This window comes from Armigeres subalbatus, chromosome 1 (assembly GCF_024139115.2).
Source record: "Armigeres subalbatus isolate Guangzhou_Male chromosome 1, GZ_Asu_2, whole genome shotgun sequence".
Taxonomy (NCBI): domain Eukaryota; kingdom Metazoa; phylum Arthropoda; class Insecta; order Diptera; family Culicidae; genus Armigeres; species Armigeres subalbatus.
The window spans coordinates 269,050,856-269,074,982 of record NC_085139.1 but is presented as its reverse complement, the minus strand read 5'-3'; the positions used below and the strand labels follow the sequence as shown (position 1 = coordinate 269,074,982).

At 43.5% G+C, this 24,127-nt stretch overlaps 1 protein-coding gene across 2 annotated transcripts in view; it reads left to right on the top strand.

The window, feature by feature from the left end:
• The window catches only part of LOC134213879 (D(2) dopamine receptor-like), a 44,579-nt gene extending 31,468 nt beyond the window's left edge, over window positions 1-13,111 (top strand). For both annotated transcript variants that reach the window (XM_062693331.1, XM_062693323.1), the window contains exon 4: window positions 12,087-13,111. In XM_062693331.1, the coding sequence (XP_062549315.1) occupies window positions 12,087-12,696 (610 nt within the window). In that variant the 3' untranslated portion in view covers window positions 12,697-13,111. The remainder of the gene's footprint in view (window positions 1-12,086) is intronic.
• Window positions 13,112-24,127: the final 11,016 nt, after the last annotated feature.

Genomic DNA, 24,127 nt, shown 5'->3' with positions numbered 1-24,127 from the left:
GCTGGATTCCAGACATCGATTAAAATGAAAAATAATGAAAAATGTGTTATTACAAAAATTGGTTTACAAAGTAGGTTTAAATAAAAAATCGGTGCCAGAAGGATTTCAGCCAAATTTCATCAACAAATTGTTCTAATTTAAAATGTCACTTGTCCGGCCAGTAATAGTTTGCATTCCAAGAAAGGCCAGCCAAGAATTAGCAGGGTGGTAGCCAGGTTATTTCGGTAGTGGTGATCGGTTGGTATTCAGTGTCCAGAAGGCCCAATATTTGTGGCCAGGTTGTCATACGTTGATTAACAAGGGGAAATCCTTGAGAAAGTTGATTGTGTGGTCAACCGAATTGTTACGAAGGGCAGCTGAGGCGTTGGAAACATTGTTTTGCATCCGTTGCTGGGACCTTCCGGCACATAAACGAGATTATTCTGCCGATATTCGCGGTGATGTTTGTGTCCTCCTATTCAGAGATCCCACTATGACCAGGAAGCCACATTAGGGTACCTTCGTGGGGATGACAAATGGGTCAAATTGGGGTGAGAATGGGTCGCTGTTTCAACTACTTAGAACGTTTGTAGAATATATTGAATGTATCTGAATTCGTTATATGACTTCCAGCCCTTCGGTGAAAACGATAACCCATTGTCACCCCCGATGACGGTAGTTAGTGTTACGGTCGAGTGCAGCTTGGAGGATTTGAATAAATAGATACCACTATTGGTTAGTCAGGAGAGCGTAGCTAATACGCTGATGGAGTCCGTAACAATTAGGGAGTGACGAATTTTCGGTTCACGATTGCTCGGAAAATTGCCGCAGCTTTGGCCAAAATAAAATAGAAAATCAGTCCGGTAGGCGGAAAGACTGAGTCAAGTTCTCTTTAGAGACGATCCCTATTCCGATTTTTCCTTCAGCTTTGGATCCTTCTCTGTACCGAATGATCGAGGAATGGTAATTACTACAAATTCTTTGGCCTTATAGGACCTGGGCCTGGGTTTTGCTTGGATCCTTCTTAAGACCATGCTTGACAATTTCTACAATTACTTCCAGAGTAACACTTACAATCCTTCCCAAGTAACATTTTTAGTTTTATAACGCTCTTGCAGACCATTATTTACTCTACAAGAGTGCCTTAAAACTATTATAAAACAAAAATGTCACTGGGCTTACGGCAAGGAAATCGGTGCATAGTGGGAATAAAAGGGCCCGTAACGGTACTTATTTAGTTGCCGCTATTTTAGAGGTCCGGTAAAGACCCATTCTTATGTAAAAAAGTCGAGGAATCGATTGGTGATATTTTCACTGTAGACAAACTATTGGAAAGGGCCCACTTTGCCCGATTTTCCCCTAAATACACCACAAATGCGAATTAATCAACGGAAAATCTTATTTGCCGCTCCCGGAGATGGCTCAAATACTACTCAAGTGTTCACGGGTAAAAATCCGTTCCCTGAAATGAGAAAATAATTCATGATTTCATGAATCAAACGTGTTTTCATGTTATGAAAATACACCATGAATATAAATCATGATTTCATGATTTATTTTCGCGTAACGCAACCAATGCGTTACGATTTGGTTGTTGAGATCAAAAAATAAAAAATAAAGTTCAACAGGGGTTTTGAACTCGAGTACACCGAGTGAGAGTCCGGCGTGCTACCTTTCAGCCGTTCTCCATTCTTGGGAAGGGAGTGTTTGAAGTATAACCGGTTATGCATTTTGTCGACTGTTGAAGATTGCGCAGTACCAATTTACGAGAGGGTAATTTACAGGTTTCAAATGATCTTTGCTGCTACGTATCTATTTAAGATACATGCAGACAGCATATTCTAATTGCTTCGTCACTTTCGTTTTACAAAATGGCTTATTTTACCCGATTTTCCCCAACTTATTTCAAAACAGCGAATTAATTAACGGAAAATCTTATTTAAGTTCCTCCAGGAATTCTTCCGTAAGTTCCTCCTGGAATTCCTCCGTAAGTTCTTGCAGGAATTACCGGATGAATTTCCGGAGGAATTCCCGGAGGAACTTCCGGAGGAATTCCCGGAGGAACTTCCGGAGGAATTCCCGGAGGAACTTCCGCAGGAATTCCCGGAGGAACTTCCGGAGGAATTCCCGGAGGAACTTCCGGAGGAATTCCTGGAGGAACTACCGGAGGAATTCCCGGAGGAACTTCCGGAGGAATTCCCGGAGGAACTTCCGGAGGAAGTTCCCGGAGGAACTTCCGGAGGAATTCCCGGAGGAACTTCCGGAGGAATTCCCGGAGGAACTTCCGAGGAAGTTCGGAGGAACTTCGGAGGAATTCGGAGGAACTTCCGGAGGAATTCCCGGAGGAACTTCCGGAGGAATTACCGGAGGAACTTCCGGAGGAATTCCCGGAGGAACTTCCGCAGGAATTCTCGGAGGAACTTACGGAGGAACTACCGGAGGAATTCATGGTGCAACTTACGGAGGAATTCCAGGCGGAACTTCCGGAGCAATTCGGAGGAACTTCCGGAGGAATTCCCGGAGGAACTTCCGGAGGAATTCCCGGAGGAACTTCCGGAGGAATTCGGAGGAACTTCGGAGGAATTCCCGGAGGAACTTCCGGAGGAATTCCTGGAGGAACTTCCGGAGGAATTCCCGGAGGAACTTCCGGAGGAATTCCCGGAGGAACTTCCGGAGGAATTCGGAGGAACTTCGGAGGAATTCCTGGAGGAACTTCCGGAGGAATTCGGAGGAACTTCCGGAGGAATTCCGGAGGAACTTCGGAGGAATTCCCGGAGGAACTTCCGGAGGAATTCCCGGAGGAACTTCGGAGGAATTTCGGAGGAACTTCCGGAGGAATTCGGAGGAACTTCCGGAGGAATTCCCGGAGGAACTTCGGAGGAATTCCGGAGGAACTTCCGGAGGAATTCCTGGAGGAACTTCCGGAGGAATTCGGAGGAACTTCCGGAGGAATTCGGAGGAACTTCCGGAGGAATTCCTGGAGGAACTTCCGGAGGAATTCCCGGGGGAACTTCCGAAGGAATTCCCGGGGGAACTTTCGGAGGAATTCCCGAAGAAACTTTCGGAGGAATTCCCGAAGAAACTTCCGGAGGAACTTTCGGAGGAATTCCCGAAGGAACTTCCGAAGGAATTCCCGGAGGAACTTCCGGAGGAATTGCCGATGGAACTTCCAGAAGAATTCCCGAAGGAACTTCCGAAGGAATTCCCGAAAGAACTTCCGGAGGAATTCCCGAAGGAACTTCCGGAGGAGTTCCCGAAGAAACTTCCGGAGGAATTCCCGAAGGAACTTCCGGAGGAATTCCCGAAGGAACTTCGGAGGAATTCCCGGAGGAACTTCCGGAGGAATTCGGAGGAACTTCGGAGGAATTCGGAGGAACTTCCGGAGGAATTCCCGGAGGAACTTCCGGAGGAATTCGGAGGAACTTCGGAGGAATTCGGAGGAACTTCCGGAGGAATTTGGAGGAACTTCGGAGGAATTCCCGGAGGAACTTCCGGAGGAATTCCTGGAGGAACAACCGGAGGAATTCCCGGAGGAACTTCCGGAGGAATTTCGGAGGAACTTCCGGAAGGAATTCCCGGAGGAACTTCCGGAGGAATTCGGAGGAACTTCCGGAGGAATTCCCGGAGGAACTTCCGGAAGAAATTCCTGAGGAACTTCCGGAGAAACTTTTGGGGGAACTTTCGGAGGAACTTCTGGAGGAACTTTCGGAGGAACTTCCGGAGGAATTTCCGGAGGAACTTTCGGAGGAATTTCCGGAGGAACTTTCGGAGGAATTTCCGGAGGAACTTTCGGAGGAATTTCCGGAGGAACTTCCGGAGGAATTTCCGGAGGAATTCCCGGAGGAATTTCCGTAGGAACTTCCGGAGAAATTCCCGGAGGAACTTTCGGAGGAACTTCCGGAGGAATTCCCGGAGGAACTTCCGGAGGAATTCCCGGAGGAACTTCCGGAGGAATTCCCGGAGGAACTTCCGGAGGAATTCCCGAGGAACTTCGGAGGAATTTCCGGAGGAACTTCCGGAGGAATTCTGGAGGAACTTCCGGAGGAATTCCGGAGGAACTTCGGAGGAATTCCCGGAGGAACTTCCGGAGGAATTCCCGGAGGAACTTCCGGATGAATTCCCGGAGGAACTTCCGGAGGAATTCCCGGAGGAACTTCCGGAGGAATTCCCGGAGGAACTTCCGGAGGAATTCCCGGAGGAACTTTCGGAGGAATTCCCGGAGGAACTTCCGGAGGAATTCCCGGAGGAACTTCCGGAGGAATTCATGGAGGAACTTCCGGAGGAATTTCCGGAGGAACTTCCGGAGGAATTCCCGGAGGAACTTCCGGAGGAAAGGAGGCTTCCGAGCCTCTTGAAAGGAGGCTTCCGAGCCTCTTGAAAGGAGGCTTCCGAGCCTCTTGAAAGGAGGCTTCCGAGCCTCTTGAAAGGAGGCTTCCGAGCCTCTTGAAAGGAGGCTTGAGCCTCTTGAAAGGAGGCCTGAGCCTCTTGAAAGGAGGCTTCTGAGCCTCTTGAAGGAGGCTTCTGAGCTCTCTTGAAAGGAGGCTTCTGAGCCTCTTGAAAGGGAGGCTTGAGGCCTCTTGAAAGGAGGCTTCGAGCCTTTCTGAAAGGAGGCTTCCTGAGCCTCTTGAAAGGGAGGCTTCCTGAGCTCCTCTTGAAAGGAGGCTTCTGAGCCTCTTGAAAGGAGGCTTGAGGCCTCTTGAAAGGAGGCTTCTGAGCCTCTTGAAAGGAGGCCTGAGCCTCTTGAAAGGAGGCCTGAGCCTCTTGAAAGGAGGCTTCTGAGCCTCTTGAAAGGAGGCTTGAGCCTCTTGAAGGAGGCTTCCAGGCCTCTTGAAAGGAGGCCTGAGCCTCTTGAAAGGAGGCTTCCAGGCCTCTTGAAGGAGGCTGAGCCTCTTGAAAGGAGGCTTCTGAGCTCTTGAAAGGAGGCTCTGAGCCTCTTGAAAGGAGGCCTGAGCCTCTTGGAAAGGAGGCTTCTGAGCTCTCTTGAAAGGAGGCTCTGAGCCTCTTGAAAGGAGGCTCTGAGCCTCTTGAAAGGAGGCTTGAGGCCTCTTGAAAGGAGGCTCTGAGCCTCTTGAAAGGAGGCTTCCAGGCCTCTTGAAAGGAGGCTGAGCCTCTTGAAAGGAGGCTTCTGAGCCTCTTGAAAGGAGGCTTGAGCCTCTTGAAAGGAGGCTTCTGAGCCTCTTGAAAGGAGGCTTCTGAGCCTCTTGAAAGGAGGCTTCCAGGCCTCTTGAAAGGAGGCTTCTGAGCCTCTTGAAAGGAGGCTTCTGAGCCTCTTGAAGGAGGCCTGAGGCCTCTTGAAAGGAGGCCTGAGCCTCTTGAAAGGAGGCTCTGAGCCTCTTGAAAGGAGGCTTCTGAGCCTCTTGAAAGGAGGCTTGAGCCTCTTGAAAGGAGGCCTGAGCCTCTTGAAAGGAGGCTTCTGAGCCTCTTGAAAGGAGGCTTCTGAGCCTCTTGAAAGGAGGCCTTCCAGGCCTCTTGAAAGGAGGCCTGAGCCTCTTGAAAGGAGGCTTCTGAGCCTCTTGAAAGGAGGCCTGAGCCTCTTGAAAGGAGGCCTGAGCCTCTTGAAGGAGGCCTTCCGAGGCCTCTTGAAAGGAGGCCTTCCGAGGCCTCTTGAAAGGAGGCCTTCCGAGCCTCTTGAAAGGAGGCCTTCCGAGCCTCTTGAAAGGAGGCCTTCCGAGGCCTCTTGAAAGGAGGCCTTCCGAGGCCTCTTGAAAGGAGGCCTTCCGAGGCCTCTTGAAAGGAGGCCTTCCGAGGCCTCTTGAAAGGGAGGCCTTCTGAGCCTCTTGAAAGGAGGCCTCTGAGCCTCTTGAAAGGAGGCCTTCTGAGCCTCTTGAAAGGAGGCCTTCTGAGCCTCTTGAAAGGAGGCCTTCCGGAGCCTCTTGAAAGGAGGCCTTCTGAGCCTCTTGAAAGGAGGCCTTCCGAGCCTCTTGAAAGGAGGCCTTCCGAGCCTCTTGAAAGGAGGCCTTCTGAGCCTCTTGAAAGGAGGCCTTCTGAGCCTCTTGAAAGGAGGCCTTCTGAGCTCTCTTGAAAGGAGGCCTTCTGAGCCTCTTGAAAGGAGGCCTTCTGAGCCTCTTGAAAGGAGGCCTTCCCGAGCCTCTTGAAAGGGGGCTTCCGAGCCTCTTGAAAGGAGGCTTCCGAGCCTCTTGGAAGGAGGCTTCCGAGCCTCTTGAAAGGAGGCTTTCGAGCCTCTTGAAAGGAGGCCTTCCAAGCCTCTTGAAAGGAGGCCTTCCGAGCCTCTTGAAAGGAGGCCTTCCGAGCCTCTTGAAAGGAGGCCTTCCGAGCCTCTTGAAAGGAGACTCCCGAGCCTTTTGAAAGGAGGCTTCCGAGCCTCTTGAAAGGAGGCTTGCGAGCCTCTTGAAAGGAGGCTTGCCAGCCTGAAGTATGTCTTCAAAAAATCCCGTTGCTAGACGCCGAGAAAGCTACCCAGGTGACCAAAAAGCATTATATAATGCATTTAAGTGGCATTATATGCGCCTTCACTGCATACCATTAAATGCCTATAAACCCTATAGTCGCCTTTAATACTATTTTAATGCAGGTTTTGGCCCAATATATGGATTCACAAGTGCTTAATCCTACTTTATCGATAAAGTAGAAATTTTGCTGAGTAGCATTTATTCAGCATCCGAAATACTGAATGAATGCTTAATTTTAAAAACAAGAAAAAAGTTTTCTCACGATGTCATTTTTTTCTAATTCTATTTGTAACTGTAGTTGTTTTTTTTTCATATCATATCGTTATTGTATTTTCATTTTCAAATGAAACACATTTTTTTCTCTTTCTGAGCTGGATTCGAACCCGCGTTCTTGCCACCCGACGATTTAGTTGTAATCGCCCTTACCATAAGAGACAGATGGTAGTGGGAACAATTTTGCCGAACACAAACAGTACGCCTCTTCAGGAACATTGAAACTTAATCTAACTCATCTCAGAACGCAACCATCATAAAACGTCATACCCAGCTGCAATCAAACAGCTAAGGTAGTGCCGCTTTAAATCATCCATCGAACATAGTGCAATGGAATAATAAATTGTAGATAAGCTATGTAATTAGTGATAGGGTTAGGTTAACGACAAGTACTCCTGCCGGTGGTCGGAATGAGAAAAACATTGTGCACGTACCGATTTCTTTTCTGAAATGTAAGTTCATTGGACAAATAGTCCCCGCTATATTGTTCCAAATTGGAAAACGTTCGACGTATGAATACTACAGACTTAAAAGTGGCACTAATGTAGCTGTTTCATTGCACTTCATGAAAAACAACATTGTGCATTCAAAATGCTATTATAAGACTATGCTTACATGATTGCTTTGAGAATGCTTATTTAGAACAGCCAGGTTTTCGAAATGCTTATATACAGCATGGAGCATATGCAATACAAGTATAAAGCTGCTATAGTGCTTGCTTTAATGCTTATTGGTTACCTGGGTATCGACAACGTCTGGCATGATGGTCTAGTGTACAAGCTCCTGCAATACAATTTTCACAGCACCAGGTGGCTGTGGAAATTGTATTGCAGGAGCTTATTATTTTATTCTAATTATTTGTCGGGGAAGTCATTCAACTTCTCACTTGATGCGCACCGCATTTTTGCAACATAGGCAATCTTCAAAGCAACTCTCTCGTGTCAATGCAATATAGTCCATTCATACCTCCGTCAGGAACGAAAGTAGAATTATCAGATCACTCACATCAAAGCACCAAGAGGATCTGAATGCTATGGCAGATTACTTCACGAGCAGGAAGATTTGTATCAATGCTGCAAAGACCAGGACATTCTTTACCCTGAATCGAAATTTCCTACGTCCATCCATTATGAGGATTGCAAAATCATCCTCAACGACGTGATGGTGGAATAGAGATTTGTTGGGTCTCATGGAAATATGATCTAGTCGTAATGGAGCAGCAACAATGGGGGTTTGTTTAGCTCAAGTATTTTCACAGTTGTAAATCGATGATTTTAAAGCCTCTACAGTCTATCATGGTTCGCTCACAAATAAATCAGGTGTCACCCCCGGATCTGTTGGAATTAAATTAAGTGTGCAATCTCCACCCCTCGTATTCGAGACAGCTGTTCACGGCATCATGGATGCACTGTGATTATTGTATTATTGAAAGTTATGTTTATGTTGTCGAATGTAAATAAATAAGAATTGTATTCGTTCGTGTGAAGTCTAAGAGACTGGTTGGATCTTTTCTTTTGTCCGTTCTGATTCACTTTCCCGGTCCACTGTTAATCGTTGTCCACTGTTGTGCCGCTCCCAACAGGTTATAGGCCCAGGTATGGACGAGAAAGTGAAAATCGCCGCGTTCGACGGGTCCGGCTTCCACAACTGGAAGTTCCGGATGGAAACCATCCTCGACACGTTTGATCTGCTGGATTGCCTCCACCGGGAGATAAGTGAGATCGTCGAGTTACAAGTGGTGACGGATGATTCCGCGAGTACAAAGTCGGAGAAGAAAAGAAAAATGGTAGAACGAAGAACCGCGGAGAAAAAATGTAAGGCAATGATAATTCAAGCGATTGCTGACAGCCAGCTTGAATTAGTGAAGGACTGTGCGACTCCGAAACAAATTTGGAACACATTGAAGGCGGTTTTTGAGCGTCGCGGTGTTGCCGGACAATTGTTTATAAGGAAGCAGCTACTCACATTGAAGTATGTTGAGGATGATAGTGATAGTTTGCCGGAACACTTACTAAAGTTTGATCGTTTGATTCGGGAGTTGAAAGAAAGTGGTGCGGCTGTTGAGGACTCCGACGCGGTTTGTCATTTGTTGCTGACGCTACCACCGTCCTTTGATTCCGTGGTTACTGCCATCGAAACGCTTCCAACCGGTGTTACAATGGCGTTTGTAAAGAAGCGTTTACTCGATGTGGACATGAAACGAAAAAATATGCTGGCTCCTGGTGGCGACAATGAAGAGGCCATGTTCAGCAGACACAGCTGGCGAAGGTTCAAGTGCTTTCGGTGCGGTAAAGTTGGACACAAACATGCCGACTGCAGTGCGAATTTGTCGCAGAGGTCTGGTCCGAGTGCATACGGTAGAGTGAATTTTCAGGATGGTAGAGCAGACATAGCAATTGAAGAAACACGTTCCTCGGATCGTTTTGATGTGGCCTTCATGGCATCCAAAGAAGATAAGGATATCTTGGTGAAGATGCAGTGGTTCCTAGACTCTGGAGCTACGGACCACATGGTGAATGACTGTGAATCCTTGAGTGAGATGCGGCGTTTGGAGCGACCGGTAGAAGTAGCAGTGGCGAATGGAGAAAAATTGTTGGCAGAATATTGTGGTGATGTTGTGATGTACGCAGCCGTTGGAAATAAAAAGAAGAAATGTGAAGTAAGGAATGTCTTGTACGTACCTGGACTCAGCTGCAATTTGTTTTCGGTGAATCGGGTAGCAAGAGCCGGTATGAAGATCAGTTTTGTCGGCAATAAAGCGGAGATCACGAAGTGTGGAGAAGCATTGGCTTTTGGTCACTACAATGGTAGACAATATGAATTGAATGTTTTATCCAAATGCAAGCAGCAATCTTGCCATACAATGTAACCATGTGATAATAAAAGGAGTCAGCAGGAGGCGAAAAATTATGAAGCTGAAAGAACGAAAATGCAGAACATGTTTATGAAGAAGTATCAGACGAAAAATAGTAACGCGAAGGGTGAGCAAAGTTAAGAAGGCGATGAAACGACAAAAGAAAATATGTTTTTAAATGATTTGGAGACATGGTATGAGGTTACCAACTAGGAGGGGCTGATAAGATAAATGTAGATAGAACATACACCCAATATTTTTTTTACACGGTTGGTATTCTTTAATTTCCCGGGTTACCTGATTTTTCACAGCTTTCTAAATACCACCTGAATTTTCTTTGATTTTTTGTGAATTTTTTCATGGGGTTAACTCATAGTTTCATCAACGCTTAAGGTCGTAATCAACTAAAACCCACCCGTGTAAAAAAAGAATCGGGTGTAAAGAGGGAATAATTTTTTTTTTTTTAAAAGGTCCTGTTCTGAAAAATTGAGTGATTAAGGGAACTTGGAAAGCAAGTTATCGATGCTCAAGTAGATGACTATTCAAGATAGATCTGTGATTTTTTTTCTGTGATACTCGGGTTGACGACTTGAGGAGGGGTGTTGGAATTAAATTAAGTGTGCAATCTTCACCCCTCGTATTCGAGACAACTGTTCACGGCATCATGGATGCACTGTGATTATTGTATTATTGAAAGTTATGTTTATGTTGTCGAATGTAAATAAATAAGAATTGTATTCGTTCGTGTGAAGTCTAAGAGACTGGTTGGATCTTTTCTTTTGTCCGTTCCGATTCACTTTCCCGGTCCACTGTTAATCGTTGTCCACTGTTGTGCCGCTCCCAACAGGATCTACTCTAACGAAACAAGTCACCACAAGAGTCTACTAATCAGAATTTTCTAGCAGTTTGCCATTCACAAACACCGACCCAATCAATTGTCTTTGAGGATTTGTGGAAATTTCATCAACCGTAACTTGTCAAATGCCACACCTGAAACCACCTCCGCATGTCAACAGGTCAAACGAAATTTCCCGCAATCGCTATACGAAAAGCTAAATTATCTACCTTCACGGAAGGTAAAAAGGTAAACTATATCCGAACGAAAGAACCATTAGCTCAACGGAATGGAAAACATCAGAACCCTTTCGGGGCGAACCTGAGCAGTGTTGGGAAATGTACAGTAAAACACTGTGATTATGCGAATGTTTACATTTTATCCAGTCAAATTTCACGCACCGCACAAACCGAAACAGTTTTCCAAAAAAATGTACGCCTCATTGTGACATTTTTTTTTACCGATGAGGCAAACTGTTTGTATGTTCCTGCCTGCTGCTGCGTGAGAGCCGAGCCGTCGGTGCAGTCAGAAGATTTCTTGTTTCGGTTTGTGCGCAGCGCAAACAGAACAGAATCGAGTTTAATTGCCTGTGGCGCAAAGCCTAGAAAGAATGCTAGCCGTTGGTAATAATTCATTAGTTCTAGTCTCTAAAATGAGCAAGGAGTAAAGAAATAATCACTTACCACCAAAAAACGATCATACGTCGTGAAATGAGCGTACAGAAACATTAATTGTGGGGAGAGAAAATAATAAAATCATGTGCTGACTGTCGTCTGCTTGGTCGTGGCTGCTGCTGCGGCTGCCGTGTTTTTGATTTTCTTTTACTTCGTGACAGATTGAATGATAAAAAGAAATGTCAACCGTTCCCGTCCCTGAACCTGAGCTTGATTCCGGCCTGGGGAATCAATTAATTGGCGGCATGATTTATTAATGCAAACAGACGCTTTCATCTCACTTGACGCCCATTGAGTTTTAAGCCCATTGTTGACCGAATGTGGTAAATTAATAAATTATGCTTTCAACGCAATTCACGCCAACACCAAACAACACTTCTTGAATGGAAATTATTTTCACGTTTTCTCTTATTGATGATTCTATCCTATCAGTTCACGCAACCGTTAATCTCCATCAGCCCATCTCCACTCACGTTAATTGAGTTTTGGAGCAACACAGGAGCCTAATTGGAAACCTATCATGAATTACTAAATTGTTTACCCAACGGCATTATTATCCAATTAGCAGCAATATTAACTGTGCATGAACGCTTGATCTAACAACGGAAAACAACCAATTTCTGTCAGATGGTAACAATTTGATAAATCGAACAATTTGTATTTACAGTTGCACTATAATTAACTATATAATTTGTTTATCCATTCGTCTGAGATGTGTTTGAAAGCAATAAAAATCGATCTAACAATAACATCCCACCCTCCTCCAATAACCGTAAGGACGTTTGAGTTGTCGTTATTAACTAGAAATGCATGGGCTCCCCTCCATGCTTACGTTCCGTAAAAACAGATTAGCAGATGACTAAACTTAACGAATCAAATACACTTCGTTTACCATAGTAAAACGATTTTTTTTCTGACCTTGGCACTGTTCTGTTTTCCCAGACACAAAAACTATTGTCCAAAAATTGAAAACGAAAAAAAGCTTTATCAAATAAAGCTTCAATTTACACACAACTCAATTAGGCTTATGGCATTTCGTTCTCCATTACTTCTCATTTCAGGTCCAACATGGAGAAGAGCCTAACGAACAAAAAGCGCATAATTAAAATGCTGTTCGTGGTGGTGCTGGAGTTTTTCATCTGCTGGACCCCGCTGTACGTGATCAACACGATGGCCCTGTTCTGGCCGAGCACCGTGTACCACAATCTGGGCTACACGGCCATCAGCTTCTTCCAGCTGTTGGCGTACTCGTCGTCCTGCTGCAATCCCATCACTTACTGCTTCATGAGCGGCGGTTTCCGGAAGGCATTCCTCAACCTGTTCCGTTGCTTTCGGCCGTGTTCTGGTGGAGGGGGTAGCGGTACTGACGGTAGCGGCGGAATCGGGCGGAACCGACGAAATAGTAGCGCCATGTGCGGCATGTACATGGCCAGCGGTTGTGACAGCGCGGGTGGTATCGGCACCTTGTTGGGGAAGCATAGAAGCAGCACTAGTCAGCGAAAGCAGCAACAAACGAAGCGCACCATGGACACCATCCTCAGTACGGACGGAGTGGTCAGCTTGAAACACCGCGACCCAGCGGGGGTCACAACAACGACAAGCGCACGCTCGGAATCGGGTTCACATCATCACCACCATCGGTTTTGTCACCATGGTCAGAGCCAGGAGTAGTGCTGTTCCGTTGATGTAGGGACGACGGCACATTGGAGAGTGGATAAGCGAGTGAATTTGCTGTAAATGATGGGAAAGGGACAGATCAAATAATCCAGAAGGTTAATCGAATTGGTCTTTATTGATTTGGTGCTCAACATGCGAAAAAATCGTATATCAGCGTAATTTGTGCCGCGGTAGTGGATTGCACGATTTCCTCGCTGAATCAATTGATGCCTAACAGTATTAAGTTTCCAGCTCAGCTATTTATCCCACAGAAACTTCCGTTCGTAATAAAGTGAAGCAAATAATTTAGGTCAGGTCACAACTATTTTGAGCATCTGGCTTTCGAGTTGGTTAGTCAAATATTGAATTCATAGCAGCACCAGAGTCGTGATAGGATCCACTCAAGATCATCTTATCGGGGGTTGGTGCTGCTGTTGAAGTCGATAGGTTATACTCAAAGCACATGTAAGAAACCGGTTCAAATTTATAAAAAACAATATAACGACGACTATTGTCGACTCAAGTAAATAGGAAATCTGTGCAATATTTGTACTTGAATGCGGCACGTGACTACGCCTGTTGGCAAGATAGATGGACTATGAATATAGTGCGGTTCGGATTCCACTGGCAAGTAAGGAAGGTAGGGATTGAACAGAAATAAATTGTAGAATGGTAGCCATGTTCCGATTCATTCATACAATACTTAAGCCAACAACTTGTTTTATTTATTTATTTATTTTATTTATTTTATTTATTTTATTTATTTTATTTATTTTATTCATTTTATTTATTTTATTTATTTTATTTATTTTATTTATTTTATTTATTTTATTTATTTTATTTATTTTATTTATATTATTTATTTTATTTATTTTATTTATTTTATTTATTTTATTTATTTTATTTATTTTATTTATTTTATTTATTTTATTTATTTTATTTATTTTATTTATTTTATTTATTTTATTTATTTTATTTATTTTATTTATTTTATTTATTTTATTTATTTTATTTATTTTATTTATTTTATTTATTTTATTTATTTTATTTATTTTATTTATTTTATTTATTTTATTTATTTTATTTATTTTATTTATTTTATTTATTTTATTTATTTTATTTATTTTATTTATTTTATTTATTTTATTTATTTTATTTATTTTATTTATTTTATTTATTTTATTTATTTTATTTATTTTATTTATTTTATTTATTTTATTTATTTTATTTATTTTATTTATTTTATTTATTTTATTTATTTTATTTATTTTATTTATTTTATTTATTTTATTTATTTTATTTATTTTATTTATTTTATTTATTTTATTTATTTTATTTATTTTATTTATTTTATTTATTTTATTTATTTTATTTATTTTATTTATTTTATTTATTTTATTTATTTTATTTATTTATTCATTTATTTATTTTTTATTTAACAGGTGGCCACTAAAAACGGGAATTTCAATACTTTTCTATGAGAACATTAATGCTTCCATAGAAATTAGAAATATTACCTTATGTGAATGAATCCTTGAAAAATATTCAGAAGTTTACATGGTTTCGACTTTTCGTTTCGATGAGAACAAAGCAAGCGTTTTTCGAAACCAGGGAGAATCTAATTTTCTCTAGCGTCATTCACTTACCAATCTTTTCTCTGGAGCAAGCCTCGAAAGATGAACGAAAATCCTATTAGATGAAATTCCTTTTTCGATTCATCACTTTTACCTCTCACTCACTTTTCGCGAGAATTATCCCAGAACATTTAAAAAAAAATCTATGGTCACGGCGGGACTCGAACCTAGACTACCAACAACACTCACCCTAGCCAGACCGCCACAGTATCTGGATGTTGGTTCCAGGTTATTTGTACCGCAAAGACTACTACCGTTTGCATTGCTGATGGCAACGCAAAAGCTCGGATATGAAAGAATACGAGCAAACCAACTTGCCGCGGCAATCGAAGTGAGCGGAAAATGGTTATCACTCTCCAGACTGTTTTCCTTTCACGAAAAGCGATTTCTCTCCGGAAGTTTTCATGAGGGAGCATCCTGTGCTCCTGAGATTGACTAAGCATTACGAACTCTGGAAACAGCAATAGCCCACACAGGAATCTCTGGAATCTCTACGATTTCAAAAGGAACCTCCAAATACATTTAAAGGAATCTCAAAGGATTCCAACAGAAATCTCCAGAATCCGACAGGAATCTCCACAGATTCCGACAGAAGTCTCCACAGATTCCGACAGGAATCTCCACAGATTCTGACAGGAATCTCCACAGATTCCGACAGGAATTTCCACAGATTCCGACAGGAATCTCCAAAGATTCCGACAGGAATCTCCACAGATTCCGACAGGAATCTCTACAGATTCCGACAAGAATCTCCACAGATTCCGACAGTAATCTACAGATTCCGACAGTAATCTCCAAAGATTCCGATAGGAAGCTCCAAAGATTCCAACAAAAATTCGCACAAATTCCGACAGGAATCTCCACAAATTCCGACAGGAAACTCCACAAATTCCGACGTGAATCTCCACAGATTCGCACAGTAATCTCCAAAGATTTCGAAAGGAATCTCCACCGATTCTGACAGTAATCTCCACAGATTCCGAAAGGAATCTCCACATATTCCAACAGAAATCTCCAAATATTCCGACAGGAAGCTCCAAAGATTCCGACAAGAATCTCCAAAGATTCCGACAGGAATCTCCACAGAATCCGACAGGAATCTCCACCGATTCAGGCAGGAATCTCCACAGATTCTAACAGGAATATCCACAGATTCCGACACGAATCTCTACAGATTCCGAAAGGAATCTCCACAGATTCCGAAAGAAATCTCCACAGATTCCGGAAGGAATCTCCACAGATTCCGACAGGAATCTCCACAGATTCCGACATGAATCTCCACAGATTCCGACATAAATCTCCACAGATTCCGATAGGAATCTCCACAGATTCCGACAGGAATATCCACAGAATCCGACAGTAATCTCCACCGCTTCCGACAGGAATCTCCACAGATTCCGACTGGAATCTCCACAGATTCCGCAAGGAATCTCCACAGATTCCGCAAGGAATCTTCACAGATTCCGACAGGAATCTCCACAGATTTCGACAGGAATCTCCACAGATTCCGACAGGAATCTCCACAGATTCCGACAGGAATCTCCACAGATTCCGACAGGAATCTCCACAGATTCCGACAGGAATCTCCACAGATTCCGACAGGAATCTCCACAGATTCCGACAGGAATCTCTACAGATTCCACAAGGAATCTCCACAGATTCCGCAAGGAATCTCCACAGATTCCGCAAGGAATCTCCACAGATTCCGCAAGGAATCTCCACAGATTTCGCAAGGAATCTCCACAGATTCCGCAAGGAATCTCCACAGATTCCGCAAGGAATCTCCACAGATTCCGCAAGGAATCTCCACAGATTCCGCAAGGAATCTCCACAGATTCCGCAAGGAATCTCCACAGATTCCGCAAGGAATCTCCACAGATTCCGCAAGGAATCTCCACAGATTCCGCAAGGAATCTACACAGATTACGCAAAGAATCTACACGGATTCCGCAAGGAATCTACACAGATTCCGCAAGGAATCTACACAGATTCCGCAAGGAATCTACACAGATTCCGCAAGGAATCTACACAGATTCCGCAAGGAATCTACACAGATTCCGCAAGGAATCTACACAGATTTCACAAGGAATCGACAAAGATTCCGCAAGGAATCTACACATATTCCAAAAGGAATCTCCACAAATTCTAAAAGGAAGCTCCACATATTCCGAAAGATCATTCCCTGTGTCGCATCGGATTGAGTCAGACGTGAACATCTGCATCTCTTCACGCGAATTAGAGTTTCGTTTCCAAGTGCGCTTTAATTAAACGCGCGATTTTGCTACTGCCGAAAAACGGCACCGGACTCTTCGCAAGGTGAATTCCTGGCGGCCAGAAGGAAGCGGGCTGCAATTGGTAAATCACCAACCGGTGATCATTGCAGTGCCGTGACGGAGTATCATCCATCCCAAACGACGACGTCGTACCCGGTACCTACAAACAGCAACAACAAAGCTAAGTACCTAACAGCATTCTATTGTCTGCATACGGCATCATTCCACGCTGTTCTGTTTCCACAGCGTGGAGTTGGTTACACTTTTTTTTTTCAAACAGAAAGAATCGGACAGTGCAGAAAGAGTGGGCATTAGCCTGGTCCAAAAAAGTTTTTTTTTTCTTAAATAAATTTATTTAAGTTTTGTTTTTCTTTGCGTACATGGACGAAGCGAGTGAAGGCGATTTGCCTTCAACAGACAATGTTGTTCGCACGCGATTTTACCAGGCCACATCACCTGGTCCCTGGGTTGTTTATTTCCGGCAGAAAGCGAAAAGCCTTGATTTTCTAGGCATAAAGCGTGATTTGACGCGTCGTTTTCCGAAAACTGATTTTCATCAGATTAATCGGAACAAACTACGCATAACCGCATCTACATATCAGATTGCAAATGATATTGCTAAAGACAAGGCATACAATACTGAGTACTTAGTTTATGTCCCCTCGCGAGAGGTCGAAATTGAAGGCGTGATAAACGTAGCGAGCCTGACTTGCAAGGATGTACTTGCAGGAAAAGGTCGTATTAAGAACGCCCTGCAATCTACTGTGGATATTCTGGATTGCAAAGAGTTGCATTCAGCAGCCATGGTAGATGGTAAGAAAGTGTATTCTAAGTCAGGTTCGCTTCGGGTGACGTTCGCCGGTTCGATTCTCCCAAAATATGTAGACATTGAAAATATATTATTTCCGGTGCGACTTTTTGTGCCAAGGGTGTTCAATTGTACCAACTGCAAACAGTTGGGGCACACTGCCGAGTTTTGCGACAACAAGCCCCGTTGTGGCAAATGTTTTGAGAAGCATAGGGAGGAGGCCTGCCAACAACAAGCAACAAAATGTGCTTATTGTGGTTTGGATCCTCCCCATGGTTTGCAAGAATGCCCGGTGTACAGAAAGCGCACCCAAAAAGTGAAGCGCTCGTTGGTACAGCGCTCCAAGCAGTCGTATGCGGAAATGGTAAAGTCGCAAGACACATCCGCAACTGCCAACACAACGGCTGCTATTTCAGCTGCCGTTCAAGTTAGTGATTTTTATGATGTTATTTCCATTGACGAATCGGACTCTGACGTAGCCGATATGGATGATTCTGCGGAGGTACACGTACCCGAAAAGAGGAAGAAACTGTCTTCCCGGGATTGCGCCGTAAGAAAACAAAAATCATCCCTAGAAGCTTGCCGAAATCTGATGGTAATGGGGGATTATTTAAAATTCCGAAGCAGCCTGTCTATACTGCGCCTTTTGACCCATGTTGCAGTAAGACATTCCCGCCATTGCCTAAAACTGATGTTACAAAGAAACATCTGTCAAGGAATATCTCTGAGCAGAAAACTGCTACTCGCACTTCTAAGAAAATAATCTCGTCCAAGCGAGGATTGATATCCTTTAAGGACCTTGTGGATCGTATTTTGAACTTATTCAATATTCCGAATTCATTGAGGCCAATTATTGACCTCTTTATTCCAACAGTTGAAAGTTATCTGAAGCAATTGATTGTTTCATGGCCCTTCTTGCAGGACTTGTATCTTTCGATGGATAATACGGCCATACAAGATACAATCACTGTGCTGCAGTGGAACTGTCATAGTCTGAAAAATAAATTGGACGTGTTCAAGTTTTTAATTCGCAACTCCGATTGCGATGTATTTGCACTCTGTGAAACATGGCTTTCTTCTGAAGATGAAATCAACTTCCACGATTTTAATATTATTCGCCAAGATCGGAATGATCATTATGGTGGCGTTCTTTTGGGAATCAAAAAATGTCACACTTTCTACAGAATTCCCATTCCGACTGTTAATGGTTTAGAAATCGTCGCTTGCCAAGTAAATGTAAAGAATAAAGATCTTTGCATAGCTTCAGTGTACATTCCTCCAAATGCCTCTCTTAATCGTCGGCATCTTTGGAGCGCAGTCTCTCTTCTCTCATCCCCAGTTTTAATACTGGGTGATATGAATGCACATGGTATTGCTTGGGGCGAAACTAGAGACGATAACAGAGCGCCTATTTTCTATGATTTGTGCGACGATTTCAACTTGAATATTTTGAACACAGGTGAAGTAACTCGAATAGGACCGAATGGTCAACAAAGCCGTATTGATCTGTCTTTATGTTCAAATTCACTATCATTAGATTGCACGTGGAAGGTAATCCAAGATCCCCATGGTAGTGACCACATGCCGATAGTCACTACAATCAAAAGTGGCTATCAAAGATCAGAGCCAGTTAATGTTCCTTTCGACCTCACGAAGAACATTGATTGGCAAAAATTTGCATCGGCGGTAAAACTTGGTATTGACTCAACTGATATTCTTCCACCACTGGATGAGTATCGATTCCTTACCGAATTGATTCATAAAAGCGCACTAGAAGCTCAGAAACGACGCGTTCCAAGTACATCTGTCATAAGAAGACCAGCCACTCCTGGATGGGATGATGAATGTACTAAGTTGTATTCTGAGAAATCTGATGCTTTCAAGGCTTTCCGTAAACACGGAAGGTCTGAGCTTTTCGAAGAGTATTTGAGGCTTGAAAGAAAGCTCAAAAATCTTCTCAAGGCTAAAAAACGTAGCTACTGGCGACGTTTTGTCGAGGGACTATCGCGAGAAACCTCAATGACAACACTTTGGAAAACGGCCCGCAATATGCGGAACCGTATCTCCACCAACGAGAGTGAAGAATACTCCAATCGATGGATATTCAACTTCGCAAAAAAGGTCTGTCCAGATTCCGCACCAGCTGAACCGCTATTTAGAGAATCAACTACTGATCCCGGTTCTCTGGGTGGACCATTCTCAATGCTGGAACTATCTATGTCTCTTTTTTCATCGAACAACTCTTCCCCGGGATGCGATAACATTAAATTCAACCTTCTGAAAAACCTCCCTGATATCGCTAAAAGACGATTACTTGACCTGTACAACTGTTTCATGGAGTACAATATTGTGCCACCAGAATGGCGACAGGTGAAAGTAATAGCTATTCAAAAGCCTGGGAAACCAGCGTCTAATCACAATTCATACCGACCGATTGCCATGCTATCATGCATGGGGGAGTCATTGGAAAGAATGATCCTTTCAAGAGTCGACCATTGGGTCGAACAAAATGCATTACTCTCAAATACTCAGTTTGGTTTCCGAAAAGGTAAAGGAACAAACGATTGTCTAGCGTTGCTCTCTTCAGATATTCAGCTGGCCTATGCGCACAAGGAGCAATTGGCTTCAGTATTCTTGGATATTAAGGGCGCTTTTGATTCAGTTTCCATAGAAGTACTGTCAGACAATCTGCACAGTAATGGATTACCCGTTATTTTAAATAATTTCTTGTACAATTTGTTGTCAGAAAAACAAATGAACTTCACACTCGGCACTCTGACAACTTCCAGAACTAGTTACATGGGCCTTCCCCAAGGTTCGTGTTTAAGTCCCTTGCTTTATAATTTTTATGTTAAAGATATTGACAATTGTTTGGAAGGACAATGCACGCTCAGACAACTTGCAGATGATGCCGTGGTCTCTCTAAGAGGTCCATGTGCAAATGCCTTGCAAGGACCATTGCAAAGTTCCCTAGATAATCTGACTGCTTGGGCCAGACATTTAGGGATCGAGTTTTCACCGCAAAAAACTCAATTGGTTGTGTTTACTAGAAAGCGGAATCCAGCTCAACTGAAACTAAAGCTGTTGAATGATCACATCAACCAATCTTCATCTTCTAAATACCTTGGGGTCTGGTTTGATTCCAAGTGTACCTGGAAAACCCATATTGATTATTTGATAGATAAATGCCGGAAAAGGATACATTTTCTACGTTCTATATCCGGAACGTGGTGGGGTGCTCACCGGAAGACCTCATCAAACTCTATAGAACGACTATTCTCTCTGTTTTAGAGTACGGCTCTTTCTGCTTCCTCTCAGCAGCTGATTGCCACCTAATTAAATTGGAACGAATTCAATATCGTTGTTTGCGTATTGCTCTTGGCTGTATGCATTCAACGCATAACATGAGCCTGGAGGTGCTTGCTGGAGTCACTCCTTTAAAGCACCGTTACTGGGAACTCTCACTTAGAATACTGATCAAATGTGGGACAAGTAACACACTTGTCTTAGAAAATTTCGATAATATCCTTGAACTGATTCGTCAGTCAAGATTCCTGAGGGTCTACCTCAACTACATATCGACAGATCTTTGTCTTCCATGTTATAATCCACCTCGAGTTAACTTCATCAACGACAGTTCCTCCATTGAATACGATCTGTGCATGAAACATGCAATTCAAGGAATTCCAGATCATCTTCGAAATCTTTCCATTCCCCCTATTTTTTATGAAAAATATGAACATGTCAATTGCAACAACAGATATTTCACTGATGGTTCTCGCATCAACGGATCCACTGGCTTCGGTGTCTTCAATGTAAATTCAACCACCTTCCGAAAACTTCAGGAACCGTGTTCGGTTTATGTTGCTGAGCTGGCAGCAATTAACTTCGCTTTGGGGATTATTTCCGATCAGCCCGTAGACCATTATTTCATCTTCTCGGATAGTCTTAGTTCTATCGAGGCACTCCGGTCGATGAAACCAGTTAAGCACGCATCTTACTTTCTTACAAAAATAAGAGAGCAGATGCGTGATTTGGTCGAAAGATCATTCAAGATTACCTTTGTATGGGTCCCATCCCATTGCCTAATCTATGGCAATGAGAAAGCGGACACGCTAGCAAAGGTGGGCGCACAGGAAGGTGAAGTTTATGATAGACAAATCTCGAATAACGAGTTTTCCCATTAGTCCGTCAGAGTACTCTTCAAAATTGGCAAATGAATTGGTCACACAACGAACTTGGACGGTGGCTATTTTCTATAGTTCCTAAAGTTTCTGCGCGAGCGTGGTTCAGAGGTGAGGACTTGAGTCGAGGCTTCATTCGCGTGATGTCGAGGCTTATGTCCAATCACTATTCACTAAACGCACATCTGTACAGAATAAACCTTGTCGATAGCAACTTATGTAGGTGCGGAGCCGGTTACGATGACATCGATCACGTAGTTTGGTTCTGCTCGGAAAATGACGCCTCCAGAGAGCAATTATTGGATACCCTTGTGGCCCGAGGTAAACAACCCTTCAGGGAAGTAAGAGGTGTGTTGGGAGATCGGGATGTGGATTATATGCAGGCCATTTATGCCTTTCTTTGCTCGGCTGATATCAAAGTCTAATGCCCGTGTTTTTTCTCTTTCTCAGTTTTTTTCTCCGTTCGATTCTGTTTTTCTGTTCCGTGTACCACACAGCCCTAGACATCCGGAAGTTGCTCCATGCCGAACAAAAATTGAGCACGTCGCCACGCAAAACCGTTTCCTACGTCAAATGCCCGGATGAGCAGCTGGAATAACCTAAACCCAAATTCCTACCCCGTCCGTCCTGAATTAAGAAATTTATAACCTTGAGTCACCACGAGTATTATGGTCTACGTCCCTTTTCCCTACTAACTGTTAATGATAAGATGATACTGATTGTAAAAATATCATACTTAAGAATAGCGGCTCCGCAAAGTGTCACACACGACTGAGCCTACCAAATAAATGAAATGGTAAAAAAAAATATTCCGAAAGAAAGCTCCATAGATTCCTACAGGAATCTCCACAGATTCCGACCAAAAATCCGCATAGATTCTGACATGACTCTCCATAAATTCTGACACAAATCTCCACAGATTCCGACAGGAATCTCCACAGATTCCGCAAGAAATCTCCACAGATTCCGCAAGGAATCTACACAGATTCCGCAAGGAATCTCCACAGATTCCGCAAGGAATCTCCACAGATTCCGCAAGGAATTTGCACAGATTCTGCAAGGAATCTCCACAGATTCTGCACGGAATCTCCACATAAATCTCCACAGATTCCGATAGGAATCTCCACAGATTCCGACAGGAATATCCACAGAATCCGACAGTAATCTCCACCGCTTCCGACAGGAATCTCCACAGATTCCGACTGGAATCTCCACAGATTCCGCAAGGAATCTCCACAGATTCCGCAAGGAATCTTCACAGATTCCGACAGGAATCTCCACAGATTCCGCCAGGAATCTCCACAGATTCCGAAAGGAATCTCCACAGATTCCGACAGGAATCTCCACAGATTCCGACAGGAATCTCCGCATATTCCGAAAAAATCTTCACGGATGCCGACAAAAATCTCCACAGATTACAACAGAAAAATTTACAGATTTCGGCAGGTAACTCCACAGATTCCGGCAGGTATCTTCACAGATTCCGGCAGGAATCTCCACAGATTTCGCAAGGAATCTCCACAGATTCCGCAAGGAATCTCCACAGATTCAGCAAGGAATCTCCACAGATTGAGCAAGGAATCTCCACAGATTCCGACAGGAATCTCCACAGATTCCGACAGGAATCTCCACAGATTTCGCAAGGAAGCTCCACAGATTCCGACAGGATTCTCCACAGATTCCGACAGGAATCTCCACAGATTCCGACAGGAATCTCCACAGATTCCGACAGGAATCTCCACAGATTCTGAAAGAAATCTCCACAGATTCCGAAAGGAATCTCCACAGATTCCAAACGGAATCTCCACAGATTCCGAAAGGAATCTCCACAGATTCCGAAATGAATCTCCACAGATTCCGAAAGAAATCTCCACAGAATTCAAAGGGAATCTCCAGAGATTCCGGAAGGAATCTTCACTGATTCCGGAAGGAATCTTCACTGATTCCGGAAGGAATCTCCATAGATACCGAAAGGAATCTCTACAGACACAGACAGGAATCTACACATATTCCGAAAGTAATCTTCACAGATTCCGAAAGCAATCTACAAAGCTTCCGACAGGAATTTCCACAGATTCCAAAAGGAATCTCCACAAATTCTAAAAGGAATCTCCACATATTCTGACAGAAAGCTCCACATATTCCTACAGGAATCTCCACAGATTCCGACCAAAAATCCACATAGATTCTGACATGAATCTTCATAAATTCTGACACAAATCTCCACAGATTACGACAGAAATCTCCACATATTCCGACAAAAATCTACGAAGATTACAACAGGAAAATTTACAGATTCCGGCAGGTAACTCCACAGATTCCGACAGGAATCTCCACAGATTCCGCAAGGAATCTCCACAGATTCTGCAAGGAATCTCCACAGATTCCAAAAGGAATCTCCACATATTCCGTAAGGCATCTCCACAGATTCCATAAGGTATCTCCACAGTTTCCGTAATGAATCTCCACAGATTCCGTAAGGAATCTTCACCGATTCCGAAAGGAATCTCCACCGATTCCGAAAGGAATCTCCACCGATTCCGAAAG